General features: G+C 58.3%; 4 protein-coding genes across 4 annotated transcripts; 2 read left to right on the top strand and 2 right to left on the bottom strand.

Moving 5' to 3' along the window:
* Nucleotides 1-6,143: 6,143 nt before the first annotated feature.
* C7974DRAFT_305151 (tethering factor for nuclear proteasome STS1) lies at nucleotides 6,144-7,103 on the bottom strand (the record flags this gene model as incomplete). The annotated part of the gene is made up of 2 exons (XM_046138013.1): nucleotides 6,144-6,988; nucleotides 7,031-7,103. 2 exons carry the CDS (start codon nucleotides 7,101-7,103, stop codon nucleotides 6,144-6,146), a joined length of 918 nt encoding a protein of 305 aa, XP_046000854.1.
* A 262-nt stretch (nucleotides 7,104-7,365) lies between these two features.
* On the bottom strand, nucleotides 7,366-11,032 carry C7974DRAFT_389272 (ATP-dependent RNA helicase DOB1). The gene is made up of 3 exons (XM_046141344.1): nucleotides 8,468-11,032; nucleotides 7,860-8,422; nucleotides 7,366-7,816 (listed from the first exon to the last, which is right to left on the bottom strand). Exons 1-3 carry the CDS (start codon nucleotides 10,913-10,915, stop codon nucleotides 7,636-7,638), a joined length of 3,192 nt encoding a protein of 1,063 aa, XP_046000853.1. The 5' UTR covers nucleotides 10,916-11,032; the 3' UTR covers nucleotides 7,366-7,635.
* A 119-nt stretch (nucleotides 11,033-11,151) lies between these two features.
* On the top strand, nucleotides 11,152-11,833 carry C7974DRAFT_389267 (cytochrome c oxidase subunit VIIc). The gene is made up of 4 exons (XM_046141343.1): nucleotides 11,152-11,186; nucleotides 11,232-11,409; nucleotides 11,458-11,490; nucleotides 11,553-11,833. Exons 2-4 carry the CDS (start codon nucleotides 11,232-11,234, stop codon nucleotides 11,579-11,581), a joined length of 240 nt encoding a protein of 79 aa, XP_046000852.1. The 5' UTR covers nucleotides 11,152-11,186; the 3' UTR covers nucleotides 11,582-11,833.
* Nucleotides 11,834-11,843: 10 nt separating this feature from the next.
* On the top strand, nucleotides 11,844-16,089 carry C7974DRAFT_139449 (elongator complex protein 1). Its single transcript, XM_046135556.1, has 4 exons — nucleotides 11,844-13,641; nucleotides 13,688-13,841; nucleotides 13,890-14,232; nucleotides 14,281-16,089. The coding sequence occupies exons 1-4, from the start codon at nucleotides 11,884-11,886 to the stop codon at nucleotides 15,926-15,928; spliced, it is 3,903 nt and encodes a 1,300-aa protein (XP_046000851.1). The 5' UTR covers nucleotides 11,844-11,883; the 3' UTR covers nucleotides 15,929-16,089.
* The last annotated feature ends 429 nt before the right edge of the window (nucleotides 16,090-16,518 follow it).

Raw genomic sequence — 16,518 nt, 5'->3', positions numbered from 1 at the left:
CGTCTGCAGGCGCTGCGGATCGTGGTGCGAAGGGCGCTGCGGATCGTGGTGCGAAGGGGGTCGGGAGTGGAGATGGGAGCGGAGACAAGAGCAAAGGCAAGGAGAAAGAAGAGGAAGAGGACAGCGGGTGGTGGATGTACACCGTGCTCAGCAGCGTCCAAGTACCGCGTGGACAGAGAAAGCCGCGTGGCTGTGTGGCAGGCGGGGGGGAGGGCGACGCTGGAGCCAAAGCTGATGGCGAGGGCGAGGACGAGGGCGAGGACGAGCGTGTACAAGGCGTACAAGAAGACGAGTCCGCAGACGAGGGGCAGCGTATGCACATCGACTCCACCACCGCCCACACCGGCACCGCAGACGCAGACACCCCGATACACCCCGCAACCCCACCGCACCCCCCAGCACCCTCGCATCCAGCAGCAGCGATGAAGAAAGCCCCCACCCTCACCGTCTGGCTCAGCCGCGACAAAATCGCTGGTTGGGGGGCTGTGTTTGGGGAGGAGAGGTTTTGAGGCGTTCTCATTCCAGGTCGCACTTTATTCTGCTTAAGGGGCTGGGGATGAGGGTGAGGGTGTGAGGACGAGAGAGGGCTGTGGATGAGGATGGGAAAAACGAGGAGATGAGGGTGAGGGTGAGAAGATGCTAGGATGAGGGTGAGAAAGCGCCGAGGACGAGAAAAGGCGCCAGAGATGGATAAGAGTACGGGTATAGGTATTGACATTGGCACTGGTACAGGTGTTGGTACAGGTGTTGGTATGGGTACGGCAACGGGTCTTCGCTTTCCGCTAGAATCTCTGCCAGCATCTCTGCCGGAATCTCCGCCAGCATCTCCGCCAGACCCTCTGCCAAAACCCCAAAATCGCGTCTTAGTGCTACTCCGCACCTGTGTTGGCACGTTGCGTTCCACCGCCACTCCCAGCCCAGCTCGCGGGTTTCTAGCGGCGTCCTGGAGCGGTGTGTGCTGCGTGCTCATGTCCGGCTGCTTTCCACCGTCAATCTCAAAAGCGAGACTGGGTGCTATTCTGCATCTGCATCAACACGCTGTGTTCCACCGGCACTCCCACTCCAGGCCGCGGGTTTCCAGCGAAGTCTCAGGATGGTCTGTGACGTCCGCTTATGCGCTGCTCTCTGCGCCTGCTCTGAGTTCTCTTGGCGCTCTACAAGACATCGAGGTCTGGCGCGCCATGCATCCAGCAAGCCGAAGCTGTAGCGAACGGCGTATCGACGGCTGCTCCAGCAACAGGCTCGGTGGGTACTCGGGCTCACGGCTGGAGCAGTGTCCCTCGTGTACACACGCACACGGCACATCCACCACGCATCTACTGCCTAATACATCTACTACACATCCACGGTGAATCCACGGCACAGCACGCGTCTCGCGGTGGCCGCCGTGCCACGACTCTGCGCCCGCAGATCCGCAGTGCGTCCCGAACCCCGCCCCGTGTTCTGGACCCGCTCCAGCGCCCGAGTCGTGCGGCCTGCGGTCCCGTGTCGAGCGCCGTGGCTTCCTGCTTCTCGTCTGTCGAAGTCCCGGACATCTCCTGTATCCTGTATCCTGTATCCTATCCTAGTGCTAAACGCGTGGCTTCCGTGGTACGGTAATACACTATATCATCCATCCCTATCTGCCATCTCCCATCTCCCATCTCCCATCTCATCTCCCAATTCCCATCTCCCAGTGTTCTCCACCTCGCCAGCCCAGTCCCCAGCTGCAGTGCGCGTTCACATCACTGACCAGGAACCCAAGCGTGCCGTTGCTTCTTGGGTTCGTTGCGCTGGCTGGTCTGACGAGACGGGAGTGCATGGTGTGGAGTCGGCTTCAGAAACCTGGTTGTAGTTTGGTGTGTGTCTTCGAAGAGGGGTTGTGTGGGGGTCCAAGGTCTAAGGGTTCTATGGTGCAGCGTGTGTTTGGGGTTCTGCGATTGGAGATTAGGGCTTAGGGATTAAGGACTTAGGGATTGGGACTTGGGGATTAGGGATTAGGGATTAGGGACCAGGTGTTGGGGATTTGCGGATGGGGATTGGGCCAGGGAGGAAAGGGAGCAGGAGGAGAAGAGAAAGACGAGAAGGAAGAGAAAATGCAGGACTGTAAGCAGATCAAGACTAGGACCAGCATCAATGATATGAGTTGGAGATACGGGTTGAAGAATCAGTGCCCGCAAAACCGAGAGCAGAGGCAGCACAGGGGCCAGTGTCAGATACCAGCTGCAGCACGGAACTCGCCCCCAACTGCACGTTTCCTGGCACACTGACCCACATAATACGCAGAACAGGCACGGAGTGTAGATATATAGTTCGGGTTGCGAGACTGGACAAAGACGATTCCGGGCAGTGTGCCGCGCTCCTCACATCCAGCATTGCCGCGTGCTACGGCATAGATCCTGCTCACCACCGCTGCTCACCATCCCGGTCCACCTCCTACCTAGCATAGCTCGTACCGCCGCCGCCGCTGCTGTTTAGAAAGCCCGCCGCGCCATCAAACAAGCACTTAGTCTGGTCAAAGTCCGCAACAGTCCCACAGCTCCGCGGATCCACAGATTCAAAATCATCATCACAAGAGCAGAACTCCCACATCCCCTCACCTAAGAACCCAGAGCCCCAGCGTGGCAAGTCGCCGGAGAATCTCCACGAGCTGCGCGCTGCGGGTTACACCCGCCCGCGCAGTCTGCAGCAAGTGTCGTTGACGGTTCGGAGTCGGAGCCTGCACTGCAGGCTCGGGCAGCGGCGACCCGTTGCTCGCCCGGCTGGGTCTGGCACGCCGGTCACTCGGCGCGGATCGGTAGATGGCAGCGCGTGGGGATTCGTGACGCCGGGCGTGGATGGGAAGCTGGAGAGAAGAGGTGAGATTGCGGTGGACACAGAGACTTGGACAGGGATGGGATGGTGAAGGCTGTCTGGGTACGGAGGAGGTAGTGAGGTAGTAATGTAACCTACAGTGGCGACAGAGAAACGAGACTATTATTAGTTAATCAGCGTATTTCACCCCAGCACGCCACCAACGCAAACAGTGAGCCAGTAGTCCTGCACCCCCCCCCCCCCTCCCCCGGCGCTTAGCTTGGCCCGCCACACCCCATTCTCCTGTCTTATATTGGTAGTCTACGACGCAGATAGATCCCCTGCTACCCCATCCTCACACATGTCATCCATCAACACAGTCCGAACCGCAAACACACACCCATCCTCACCGCAGGCAGTCTACGCGTACCCCTTCTAGAACCCGCACACCACCGCCCCAACCCCTATCACCAACAACGTATCACCTCTACAGACAGCCACCCTGCGCATTCCACCCCGCGGCCTACATGTACAGTCCACTGCACTGCGTACCCAGATAACCAGGTCTCTGTTCCAAGCACACTTCCCCCCCAAGCTTGGCCCTCGTGTTCACAGCGCCGATATCAATGAGTTGGGCAACTAGACAAATGCGCAACTACGCGTCTTCTGATGCGGTACGCCTGATACGGAGACGCCGCTGAGGGGCTTGTTGGGTGTCTTGTCGGTGGGGGACTGAGTTCGGGGGCGAGGGCGAGGGTGTGTTGGGGTAGGTTTGCTGTCTGGCTGGGGTGGGTGGAAGTGGAAGGGGGTCTCGCGTGGAGGGTCTTGGGGGTGTGGAGGGCTAGGGGCGTGGAGGGCTGGGTGGTAGAGTGGTATAGAAGTGCTACTGGTATGCAGAAGTGCAGGCTTTCGCCCGTTAATATAGTAGTTGTTGAAGCGTGCGGACTATCTCTGTTGAGTACAATGCAGCTCTGCCTCGTGCGTTTAGGTACCTAAGCACACTTATTAGTTAACGCACCTAGGGGACGAGGACAAGCTTATATATAATTAACGATGTAAGCTATAACGTTAGATATAACATAGGATGTAAGAGGCTATAGGGATAGACTCTTAGCTATAATACTCCCCTTAACTAGAGTAATAGAGCTACTAAGTTCTAACAGAGGTTGTATTGTTATATTCTATTATTACAAACGTTAGCTAGTTACTACAGATCTTGTCTAGACTAAGATGAGAAGGACAACTTGCGTTTTTACCTACTATATGTAGTCTAATACTTTTACCTACACGGGAAGTTCCTAACAGCAGGGCCTCCCGTCCTGTGTAGTAAAAGAGAGGGGGTCTGTACATTTTGTTAATGATTATATTATACGTAGTCTAATACTTCTACCTGCAAGGAAAATCCCTTAGCAGGGCCTCCCGTGTTGTATACTAAAAGAGCGAAGCTATACATATTCTGCTAACGATTATAGTACCTATACTCCTCTTGTAAATCTGCTAAGATACACAACTACCCTTAGGTAGAGATAAGAAGAGGATTGCCTGTCTATAGATAGCTAGAAGATGCCTAGCACCTGTACGCAAGATATCACAGGTACCTAGGCATGTAGGACGCATTTTGACAGCGGGGCTTCCCGTATGATGTACTAGGGGTGGTCTGCACATTTCAGCAAGCATTATATACAGACGAGTACACTACCAGCGCATATAATCCTGTGCTACGTCAAGGGTGGCCTGTATCTAGGTGCGTATCAATAAGCACCGATACCTAGAGTGTACTTTTCCGGCCCCATACGGCCCTAAGCCTCGTTTGTCTAATCTAAGTTACTGCACACGACACTGCCCTGGTGCAGAGCTGCCAGCGGTTCCAGTACTAAGGCTGGAGTCAGTGTTGTCGCGTGCGCTTGGGAGCGAGCTTGGGACGGTGCTGGTCTTTGGGACGTTGCTGGTACCTGGGACGTTACTGTCGCCTAGGACGCCACTGTCACCCATGACGGCGGGGGAGACGGAGACACCGATACAAGACCCCGATGCAGATACAGAACGAACTCGAGCCCAAGCTGCAGCCGCAGTCAAACCAAAAATCCCTCAACTCCGCGTCCCTCCCGTCCCCGTCCCTCCCTATCCCTCCCCACCATCGTCGCGATGAGCGAGATACTGACCCAAACAATCTACCAACCCAAACAATCCACCACAACCCCCATCAAAAGATCAGCAAAGTACATGTGTGTTAAGCAGACGTAGGCGCGCAGGCGCGTGAGGCGTGCGAGAGAGCGGGAGAGCGAGACAGCGTAGAGGCATAGGGAGTTGGATGTCTAGGTGTCTGGGTATTTAAACAGGACTGGGAGACTGGGGGATGGGTGGATAGATGGATGGACGGGGAGCTGGGAGGTGGGTGAGCGGTTAGATGGATGGATAGATAGACGGGGAGACGGGGAGATAGGTGAGCGGTTAGATAGATGGATGTAAGAACAGATGTATACACACACCACAGACGCACAAATACACCCCCCCCCCCTCCCACTCCACCACACCTCACACCTCACACCCATCACGCCACCCCCACCTCCCCCCACGACATCACGCAAACCGTCACGCAAACCGTCACGCAAACCGTCACGCAAACCGTCACGCAAACCATCACGCACACCATCACGCAAACCATCACACAGCACAATCCCCAACACCGAATCTCGTCGTCGCACACTCATCTCGTTGGTTGATTAACATACACCCACAGCCACAGCTATCACGCGTGTCCGCATCTCCACGTCTGTTGTGCGACTCGCACCGCGCCGAAACAGGTCTATAAGCGGAATGGAGTAAACAGAAGAAGAATCAGAGAAGAGTAGCGCACATGCCATCCCGACCCGTCCCGGCCGTTCTTATCCCATCCCCTCCCATGCCATGCCATCACTCCATACCCCTCGTCGCTACCACCAGCACAGCACAGCACAGTGCTTGTCTCCGTCTCGATCTCTCGCCGCCTCGGTAGTGAAAAAACAGACCACGAACACGCACATCTACCCGACCTCAGCCCAGCAACCTCGCCACCCAGCAACCTCGAACAAACACAAAACGCCGCCCAAACAAAGGAAAAGGGTGCCCCGCCGACCAGGAGCGGTCTGGGCGGGCGGGGCGTGGTATGTGTGCAAAGCCGGACAGAAAACCGTAGAAACAGGGAAAACTTGAAAATGGAAACAGGAAAACTGTAAAAAGGCAATACTGAAGGGAGACGCTATGCAATCGCAAAAAGCCAGCCGTATGCGGAGGAGATAAGGATGTGAGAAGCAAGGCCGCGGGTGGCGGGTGGACAGCGGGTATCATCGATGAACCACCGCAGCTCAAGGAGGTCTGCAGGCAAAGACGCCCTACCACGCGCCGATACTGGCGCTCCCGGCGCCGTAGCTGCCGTTCAGCAGCTGCTGGCGGATCGACATGGCGTCGGCCTGGCTCGCGGGCGCCTGGGAGTCCGCCGCCATCCAGCCCAGCCCGCCGCGCAGCTCGTTGACGGCATCCTGCATCTTCCCCGCAGCAACCTCGTTGTGCTTCGCGATCTTCTGGTCCCAGCCGCCGTACAGCAGCTGCATGCCGCCGGCCTTCTTGGCGGCCTCGCGGATGACCAGGGCCCAGGCCTTTGCCATTTCCTCGTAGGCTTCTTCCTTGTGGCGGTTGTGCTGGTACGTGTCCCAGTTGGGCAGGCGGTGGATGACTTCGGTGGCGCCGTCGAGGAAGGCGAGGGCGGTGGCGGGTTGCTGTTCGTTGGGCGGGAGGAAGTGCGTGGTGAAGTCTTTCAGGGCTTCGAGCAGCTCCGTCAGTTGCTGGCGGACGCGGTTGTAGGCGTAGTCCGAGGACGAGCTGCCGCCGAAGGGGAAGGCGGCTCGGAACTGGGATTCGTAGCGCGAGAGCACGTCCAGTGTCGACTGTATGCTGGGCCGTGGTGCGGTTGTGACGACCTCGTGGCCGATGGCCGGGTGGCTCTGGCAGATGGACTGCAGCATGTTCCGCATCTGGTCGGGGGACAGCGTCTCGAGCAGGCGCGGCAGCGGCAGGGCGCGGCCGGAGACGTTGGAGCGCACCCGCTTCTGCAGCGAGCGGGGCGGCGGGCGGGAGGCGATGGCGGGGGAGTTGGACGGCGACTGCGACATGCGCTCGTCGTCGATGTCGTCGTCGGCCTTGCGCTTGCGGCCAGACATGGCGGAAGAGGGCGACAGAACTGCACGGTCAGCGGAGGCGGGCGTGGCGGCGGTGGACGTACTGTTGCGCACGGGCGAGTAGCGGTTGTGCAGCTGGTGCGGAGCGGAGGGGAAGTTCTGGTTGATGTCACACATGGCGGCCGCCCGGCAAACGCTGAGGCTGCAACGTGGTCGGCAGTCGGAGTGAGACGTGGAGCGGCGGCGGTGAAAGTGGGTGCGGTGCTGTGCTGGTGTGTTGTTGTCCAGGAAGAAAGCCCAAGACGCATGTCAAGAAGCTAGGCTGCGGTGGGTCCACGGCTCACGGCTGCCCATGCGTCACGCCGCCAATCAGACCGCCGCCGCTCCAGACGCTTTCAGCACAGCAACGAGTAAGCATCACATCAGTGAAATAAAATAATCGGGGGATCCTCACCGCAACGCTGGCGGCCAGACCTAGTCGATTCTACACAGTATTCAAACAGCAATCGCGCCGCAACGCCTTTTGTGCGCACCGCCAATGCACGCTTGTGCGCCCGAGACACTCAAGCTCCTGTGGCGTGCGTGTCTACATGCATAAAGAGACGCAACGCCGCAAAGAGCGCCAAACTCACCAGGAGAACATCAAAACTGATTTACACGCCCCACTTCGCCGCCGCCACCAACAAACAAGGCTAGTCTGCTGCCTGAATCAGAGGTACAGGGACTGTGCGGCCACCAGATCGCGACGCACGAGCTCGAGCGCCGCCGTGAACTTCTGCTCCAGCTCCTCGCTGCCCATGACTTTGGACGCCTGCGCAATCTGCCGCAGCAGCTCCTCGAGTCGGCGGAACAGACGGATCAAGCTGCCTTCGTAGACGTCGGTCATTTTGCTAAACGAGTTAGTCGTGTACATGGGGCGGGTCAGTGACATACCAGATCTGCGCAAACGAGGCGCCCTTGGACCACGCATACACAACCTCCATGAGCTCGTACTTGAACGCCTTGAGGTACTCGTCCTCGTTGACCGTGAGCTTGCTCTCCTGCGAGATCTTTGCAATGACGCGCGCCTGCTGCTGGATCTCACGGTAGGGCTTGGCCAGCTCTTCCTTCAGTGCGGGCACCTCAGTGCTCTTCTCCTCGAAGATGAAGCAACTCAAGCAGGCGGCGCACTGCTCGGGTGTGAGCTCGTTGAAGAAGCGGTTGAAGAGCAGCTCGCTGAGCACGAGCTCGTCGCCGGTGCTGATCTCGCACGCCACACGGGCCTTGAGCTGGACCACGTCGGCGTCGTCGATGAACCCGAGACGGCGCAACACGCGCTTCCTGTTCTTGAGCTCATCGAGCTGGATTACTGAGAGCGCGTCGTTGATGTCCTTCTTGACCTGCTTGATCTTGTCGGATAGCGCCATCTTGTTGGCGTACTGGCTGTACAGCTCCGGTAACCTCGGCGAGTTGTGGAGGGGGTTTGATAGTAGACGAGACTCGAGGACCTCAATTTTCTGCAGACGTTAGCCGGTTTTCCATAGCACAATTTCACTGCCTACCCTTAGCAGACGCTTGAAGCTGTCGTCTGTGATCTTCATGTTCTCGATGGGGTCCAGGATGGCAATGCCGTCGGGGAAGCGTTTCTTGACTTCGTCCAGCGCCTTGCGCACGCTGTTCTTCTGGTCGGCTGACTTCAGCTCGTTCGGCAGGAAGACGCGAAGATGCCCTATTGACTCGATGCAGCTGAGCAGGACCGGCACGACTTCTATCTTGCCCTTCTCCCCAGATGCTGGCGGTCGGACGCCCGGTGGCAGGCCGTCGTTCACCTGTGGCGCGAACTTGCTGTCGCTGGCGACTGACAGCAGGACATCGACGACGTAAGAATCTTGCGGCTGCAGAATCTCGCCCTTGCCCGCCCTCCGCGGTGTGAAGGCAACAACAGCACCCCACCCGAAGTCGTAGTCCTTGTACTTGATCCTGATCAGACGGCCAGCTTGTAGGAACTGCAGGCAGTAGTTGGGGTGCATGATGACATCGCGCATGTCCTTGGTGTGGGTGTCGAGCTGCTGTCGCAGGTTGTAGTAGTCCTTGACTGTCGCTTCGTCTGTGATGGCTGTGCTGGCCTTTTGGTTCTCCAGCTCTGCCAGCTGCTTCTCCAGACTTGACACACCGGCGGTGTTTTGGAACTGGAAGAAACAGCGCTCCAGCATGAACTCTGGCGAGATGCCCTCGACACGCATGAGATTGAGAATCATGTTGTATCCCAGGTAGAAAGCGGAGTTCAGGTTGTCTTGTTGCCCACGAACGATCTCCTTTGCCACGGCGGGATCCATCTGCTCGTCGATCATCATGATGACAATACCACGGTCATCAAGACCACGACGTCCGGCACGACCGGACATCTGGATGAATTCGGAGGGTGTCACCCATCGCTGGGCCACGCCGTCGAACTTGCGGACGCTTGTGAAGACGACAGTCTTGGCCGGCATGTTCAGACCGATGGAGAAGGTTTCTGTGGCGAACAGGACCTTGATGAGGCCCTCCTGGAACAGGATTTCGATCGTCTCCTTCAAGATGGGCAGCAAGCCCGAGTGGTGGACACCGATACCTCTCCGAAGAAGGGGGAGAATGTGCTGGATTTGAGGCAGCGCGCGATCCTCCTCTGACAGCATCTCAATGGCACTGTCGAACACCTTCGAAACCATAGCTTTCTCCGAGTCGTCATTGAATGAGAGCTGGCTCATGGAGAGCGCGTAGTTCTCGCAGTCTCGTTTGCTGAAACTGAAGACAATAACCGGGTTGTAGCTCTTGATCATGATCATCTTGACGATCTTGTAGATGTCGGAACCCTCCTTGTTGCCGCCGGTGTTTGTCTTCTTGTCCTTGCCCTTGCCCTTGCGCTTCGCCAGGAAGTCGTTGGCCGCGGACCCTCCCTTGTCTGCGATGGACGTCATGGCTTTTTGGAAGTTCTCCTCGCGGAAGACGCCCTTCTCGTCGACGATGAGATGGATGCCGTCGGCGCCTTTCGGGAAGAAGTAGTGCTGCAGAGGCGTCGGTCGGAAGTCGGTGTAGACGACGTGGCAGGGCTGGCTGTGCGTTTTGGTGATCCATTCGGCGAACTGCATGGCGTTCGGGATGGTGGCGGACAGGAAGACGTAGCGGACCTTGTCGGGCAGCAGGATGATGGTCTCCTCCCAGACGACACCACGCGACTTGTCACGCAGATAGTGGACCTCGTCGAAGACGACCCAGGCCACCTCGCGCATGATCTCCGAACCGCGGTACAGCATAGAGCGCAGAATCTCGGTGGTCATGACCAGACATGTTGCAGTGGGGTTGATGGTGACATCACCCGTCATGAGACCGACGTCGCCGAACTCGGCCATGAACTCGCGGTACTTCTGGTTGCTGAGGGCCTTGATGGGACTTGTGTAGATGACTCGCTGGTTGTTCTTCAGACACTGTGCAATGGCGTACTCGGCCACGACCGTCTTTCCTGCCGACGTGTGCGCCGAGACCAGCACGCTCTCGTTGCGCTGGATGGAGGCGATGGAGACCTGCTGGAAGGGGTCGAGCGTGAAGGGCCACACGCGCGCGGGCTCGGCGGGGGCCTTGTGCTCGGAGATGGGGACGTAGTCGTAGTCGGGCGGCAGCGAGACCTGGTGGCGGACCTGATGCGAGAGCACCACGCCCTGGCCGTCGGGGACCGTCTGCGCCTGCAGACCGGCGGCGGCGGCGACCTCGCGCGTCTGCTCCGTCTCGAAGTCGTCGGTGACAATCGCCTCGGGCTCGTCGCGCTTCTGTCGCTTGGGCAACTGCGGGGCGCTGCTCTCGGCGTCGTTCTCGGGCTCGGTCGCCGTAGGCTCGCTGCCGGCGGCGGGCGCATCGGCCATGGGCACATCGGCGACGGGCGACTTGACGGTGCCGTTCGCCTGGCGCTTCTTGCTTTTCTTGGGCGCCGTCGGCGCGCCGCTGTCGCCGTCGAAGACGTCGAAAAGGTCGTCCATGGCGGCGGCTCGGTCGGTCGCGGCGGGAGAGCGAGCAGTGGCCTCGTGTGTGCGAGAGTCGGAGCCGGCGGGGCGTGGGTGGCTGTGGTTGCGCGGGCAGAACAGCTCGGCGCTGGGACGAGATCAAAAAAGTTGACGCACCAACGGCGCGCGACAGCAGCTGCGTCGGCGGTCGGGGCTTGCTGCCTTGGCGCGGACAGCAGCAGCCACAACCTCGTCAAACGCATCACTCCACCGGCAACGACACTCTCCACTCCACCACAACGCCAATGTACGCCCGCCGCCGCGCCAATTGCACTCCCGCTGACTCCCTCAGATGCTCGCCCGTGCTACCTTCCGCGCCGCCTCGGCCCCCACCCTCGTCGCCCGCCGCGGCTTCCAGTCGACCCGCGCGCAGATGTCGTCCCCCTACCACTACCCCGAGGGTCCCCGCAGCAACTTGCCCTTCGACCCGCTGAAGAAGGGCTTCGCCTTCAAGTACTGGGGCTTCATGGGTGAGCTTGGCGCGCCGCATGCATGACGTCCACGACTAACCCGCCCAGCTACCGGCTTCTCCCTGCCCTTCCTCCTGGCTGGTAAGCTCCCGCCTGTGATCGCACGTCGCCCGCGCGCAAAACTAACCACGCTCCTCCCACAGTCTGGCAGACCAAGAAGAACAAGCCGTAGATGCTTCCCTACGAATTGTGGACACGGCTTGGGGACGGGAGATATGGGGAACTGTAGTATAAGTGGAGGTCCCGACGACGACTGTACTAGACGCACAGCATCAATTTCATTGCCTGTCACTACAGCAGCTGTCCCACCTGTAGCTTCGCCGCATTGGCGCTGCTACACATGCAACCTTCGTGACGATGCAGTCTTGGCGCATGCGCACACTAGCGTGAGTCGTACCTCGAATGAAAATTGTTTGATTTCCACCATCTTGCCAGGCAGACTCAAAGGGCGCCAGAGCCACGAATACCGCCGGGATGCGAAACCTCAAGATCGCCGGAAGGTCGCTGCTGCAATTTTCTGGGGAAGACCCGCTGCCCCTCACTGCAACAGCCTGGGATGCGGCCGCGAATGCGCTGATATGCGCGTTTGGTCCATCCGAGTCACGTGCTACCATCGAGCTCAAAAGACTGCACTACACACGCAGCGGCGCGGAGGACCGCCTGGAGAGCATAGCTGCGTGGGATGCACCGTGTCCACTGCCGTCACTCACACACGACTCCATACTGAGCCTGCACCATTTTGCCGACACATCGACGTCATGTCTGATCCTCGCGGGCGGCGACATCATCCTGGTGCGAGAGAATCCACTCGCAAATGAAGACCTGGTCGAGATTGTGGGGTCGGTCGATGCTGGAATTGCCGCCGCAGCATGGTCGCCTGACGAGGAACTCCTTGCCATCACCACCCAGGCCGACACGCTGCTGCTGATGAGCCGGGAGATCGAGAACATCGCCAGCATCACCCTCGCGCCTGAAGACGTGAATGTCTCAACCCACGTGTCTGTCGGTTGGGGGAAGAAAGAGACTCAATTCAAGGGCAAACGAGCGAGAGCGCTGCAAGACCCCACGGTACCCGAGCACATCGACGCCGGCGAGCTGAGTCCGTTCGACGACCGGTCTGTCACCATCAGCTGGCGCGGAGATGGCGCGTACTTCGCGCTCACCAAGGTCGAGCAGGAGCAGCGCCGCATGATCCGTGTGTATTCGCGAGAGGGGCAGCTGGACAGTGTGAGCGAGCCTGTTGACGGGCTCGAGGGCGCGCTCAGCTGGCGGCCTTCCGGCAACCTCATCACGGGCGTGCGCCGTACTAGCGATAAGCTTGAAGTCGTGTTCTTTGAGCGAAACGGTCTCCGACACGGCCAGTTCGATCTCCGCTTCACGCAAGAAGAGCTCGCAGGCCTGACAACGCCGCTGACTGTCAAGTGGAACAGCGACTCGACTGTACTGGCAGTGTCATTTCCTGACAAGGTACAGCTTTGGACGATGAGCAACTATCACTACTACCTGAAGCAGGAGCTTGTCTTTCCCGAGACAGCAACGCGGACAGCTTTGTGCACATGGCATGCTGAGCGGCCACTTGCTGTTGCAATCTCAACTCCGGGGGCCCTGCAGATCGCAGAGTTTCTCGCTGCTACTGCGGCTGGTGCAGTTGCCCCACCAAATGACTACGGGCTGGTTGCGTCCATTGATGGCTTATCATTGAAGCTCACACCGCTGAGAGTAGCCAACGTGCCACCACCCATGGCCTTTTGCACGGTGTCTCTGGAACATAAGCCTACGGACGTCGCACTTTCAAAATCTGGCACACGCCTTGCAGTACTCTCGAACGGCCACTTGGCCGTGTACGCGCTCGACGTGACGAAGCGGCCCGTAACGAGACCCTCGCTACTGTGGCAAAGCGATGCTCTTGAGGGGCAATCCGCACGCCACGTCACCTTTATCAACGACGAGCAGCTGTATGTGTTGACAGATAGCTGGCTTGAAGACGAGAGCTCTTTGTGGAGAAGTGAGGGAGAGTTTCTTCTTCCTCAAGGGCCTGTGGTTGAGTCTGAGAGCGTATCATCGCTCACGAGTGGAGTCGACTACCAGAATATCTACCTGCAGTTCCAGAACGGCGCAGTACATCAGATTGATACGAATGAGTCGGCTTCGGATCTACCCCCGCAAACTACATTGGTGCAGAAGTTTCCTGCCTTTGCGCCGGATTACAAGGTTATCAGCATCGATGGACAGGTAGGAGAAGCACTCAAGTCATTTTGAGCACTGCTGACGAGACAAGGACATTGCATTTGCTTTGACCAAAAGTGGAGTGCTGTTCGCTAACGACCGCGTTCTTGTCCGCAACTGCACATCGTTTGTGGTAACACCCGCTCATCTCATCTTCACAACTACACAGCATCTTCTCAAATTCGTTCACTTGACGAGTATAGATGGTGAGGATTCAAAGTAGTTCACCCAAGTTCTATGCTAATAACTATCAGAACTCGAGGTTCCTGGAGATGAGCCACAGACAGATGAGCGGTGCCGAAGTATCGAACGGGGCGCGAAGCTGATCACTGTCATGCCTACAACGTATTCGGTAGTTCTGCAGATGCCGCGAGGCAACCTCGAGACCATTTACCCCCGTGCACTCGTGCTTGCTGCTATCCGACGCAACATTGAAGCAGATCAGTACAGCGATGCGTTCTTTGCATGCCGCAGCCAGCGCGTAGACATGAACATCCTGCACGACCACGACTCGGAGCGTTTCATGAAGAGCGTTGAGCTTATTGTCAACCAGGTCAAAAAAGTCGAGCACATCGATCTCCTCCTATCCCAGCTACGGTGAGTGGGAATAATAATTCCAAATAGTGACTGCGCTAATGAATGCAGCAACGAGGACGTTTCCGAGACTATGTATCGGGAAACACTCAAAACAAAGGACCTCGTGAACAAGCCGAAGCTTTCGCAAGACCAGATCGCGAACAAGGTCAACCGCATATCGGATGCCTTTCTGGCTGTGCTGGAGCAGCCACAGTACAAGGACGAGCACCTCCAGAACATCATCACATCTCACGTGTCCAAAGTGCCACCTGCCCTGGAGGCTGGTTTGGAGATGATTGGGCGACTGCAATCGTCCCAGGACCCGCTCACAGACAAAGCTGCGGAGCACATCTGCTTCTTGGCAGATGTCAACCAGCTCTACGACACTGCGCTGGGACTGTATAATTTGGATCTTGCTCTTCTGATCGCTCAACAGTCGCAGAAAGATCCCCGCGAGTATCTCCCACATCTGCAGTCACTTCAAGATCTTCCTGATATCCGACGGAGATTCCAGATCGACGACCAGCTCAGCCGTCACGTGAAGGCACTCACACACCTCAAAGAGCTGCAGGTATTCGATGAAGCACAGGACTACATCCAGCAGCACGCTCTGTACACAGAGGCCCTGGACATGTACCAGTACGACGCTGCCCACCTGAAGAAGATCATGCGCCTCTACGCCTCCTACCTCAGCACCACAAACAAGCACAAAGAAGCCGCCCTCGCGTACGAATACCTCTCGGACCACGCCTCCGCCTGGCCCAGCTACCGCGCCGCCAACCTCTGGCGCGAAGCCCTCACCTCCGCAACCCTCGCCGGCGTCTCAGACGGAGAACTCACCTCCCTCGCGACCTCGCTCGCCGAAGGCCTCACAGAATCCAAGGACTACCACTCCGCCGCTCTCATAACCCTAGAATACCTCTCCGACCTCCCCTCCGCCACAAAGCTCCTCTGCCGCGGCCACCACTTCGCCGAAGCCACGCGCCTCGCAATCCTGCACCGCACCCCCGCCCTCCTCGAATCCGCCATCGACCCCGCCCTCATCGAGCGCTCCGCCGACACCACCGAGTTCCTCGCAGACATGCGCTCACAGCTACTCGCCCAGGTACCGCGGCTCCTCGAGCTGCGCGCCAAGAAAGCCCTCGACCCCGCCGCCTTCTTCGACGACCCCGCCGGCGACGCGAACATCCCCGACAACATCTCGCTGGCCCCCACGGACTCGACGGCAGGCCGCACGCTCATGACGCGGTACACCCAGCAGTCCGGCACCGTGGCGTCGAATGCCACGCGCAAGACGAGCAAGAACAAGAGGCGCGAGGAGCGCAAGCGCGCGCGCGGGAAGAAGGGGACTGTGTACGAGGAGGAGTACCTCGCGAACTCGATCGAGCGGCTTATCGCGAGGCTCAACGGTATGCAAGGCGAGATCGGGAGGTTGGTTGACGGGCTGGTGCGCCGTGGGATGCGGGAGCGCGCGAAGGCGGTGCAGGCCGCGTGGGCGGAGGTCGTGGACGGGTGTGGCAAGGCGGTGGGGGATATGTATCCCGCCGACGCAACGGCGAAGAAGGACGAGGGCGTGGAAGGGGAGCGTGTGAATGGCGTGGATGGGGTGTTTAGACCAACGGGCGCGGATGCGACATTGTGGGAGAGTGTGCAGGAGGTGCAGAGGGCGCGGGTTGCGCCTGTGATTGAGAAGGTGGAGAAGTTGTGTTTGTTGTGAAAAGCGGATGGTCTGTAGAGACGGGTATCTGTTGTGAGAATGGATGCGCTAGGGACTCACGCTCGCTGTTCTGATTCTCCTTCTGCCATACATCATAATAGTGCCGTATTCGAGTCAGTGATTCTCGACGCCTGGCACGGGCTTTAGAGCATTCGCGGATACGGCATCTCTCAGGATCTGGGTGTGGTGTTAATTGCCACTCCGCACCGCAGCAGTCGAGATACTCAAATGCGAAGTGTCAGTGTCATTTACTGTCGGAGCCGAGTTACACGATGGAGTGTCGTCTGATTTAGTGGGTCTGCATCGCTACTTCGCATTGTCACTATTCTGTGCAGACCTGAGACGCTTTTCGGCTAACGTTGAGTCTAGGCTCAGGATTTCGGTTCAGAGATCGTAGGCGACGGGCGTGCCATGTGATAGTGATCTTGCTGGACGAGGCTGGCGTTGAAGTATCGGTGGTAGTCATGATCGCTGACGTCATTCCAACCCTCTCCTGGACGACAATCAACCCTTGCTCTACATCACATGGACGTCGCGTGCTTCTGCACCCAGTTGCTCTGCAAGCCACCTCCGCATGATTTGACAACAGA

This window comes from Boeremia exigua, assembly GCF_020726555.1.
Source record: "Boeremia exigua strain MPI-SDFR-AT-0100 chromosome Unknown C7974scaffold_3, whole genome shotgun sequence".
Taxonomy (NCBI): Eukaryota; Fungi; Ascomycota; class Dothideomycetes; order Pleosporales; family Didymellaceae; genus Boeremia; species Boeremia exigua.
The sequence above is the reverse complement of the archived record's forward strand: the minus strand, read 5'-3'. Positions and strand labels throughout refer to the sequence as shown.

What these genes read in the sequence shown, in the direction of transcription:
- C7974DRAFT_389272 (XM_046141344.1), bottom strand. Translation starts at nt 10,915, where the DNA reads ATGGACGACCTTTTCGACGTCTTCGACGGCGACAGCGGCGCGCCGACG. An exon ending in GCTTCAAGCGTCTGCTAAGG is followed by an intron (nt 8,423 to 8,467) that starts GTAGGCAGTGAA and finishes TAACGTCTGCAG; the next exon opens with AAAATTGAGGTCCTCGAGTC. An exon ending in GCCTCGTTTGCGCAGATCTG is followed by an intron (nt 7,817 to 7,859) that starts GTATGTCACTGA and finishes TAACTCGTTTAG; the next exon opens with CAAAATGACCGACGTCTACG.
- C7974DRAFT_389267 (XM_046141343.1), top strand. Translation starts at nt 11,232, where the DNA reads ATGCTCGCCCGTGCTACCTTCCGCGCCGCCTCGGCCCCCACCCTCGTC. An exon ending in CAAGTACTGGGGCTTCATGG is followed by an intron (nt 11,410 to 11,457) that starts GTGAGCTTGGCG and finishes TAACCCGCCCAG; the next exon opens with CTACCGGCTTCTCCCTGCCC. An exon ending in CCTGCCCTTCCTCCTGGCTG is followed by an intron (nt 11,491 to 11,552) that starts GTAAGCTCCCGC and finishes CTCCTCCCACAG; the next exon opens with TCTGGCAGACCAAGAAGAAC.
- C7974DRAFT_139449 (XM_046135556.1), top strand. Translation starts at nt 11,884, where the DNA reads ATGCGAAACCTCAAGATCGCCGGAAGGTCGCTGCTGCAATTTTCTGGG. An exon ending in TTATCAGCATCGATGGACAG is followed by an intron (nt 13,642 to 13,687) that starts GTAGGAGAAGCA and finishes TGACGAGACAAG; the next exon opens with GACATTGCATTTGCTTTGAC. An exon ending in TCACTTGACGAGTATAGATG is followed by an intron (nt 13,842 to 13,889) that starts GTGAGGATTCAA and finishes AATAACTATCAG; the next exon opens with AACTCGAGGTTCCTGGAGAT.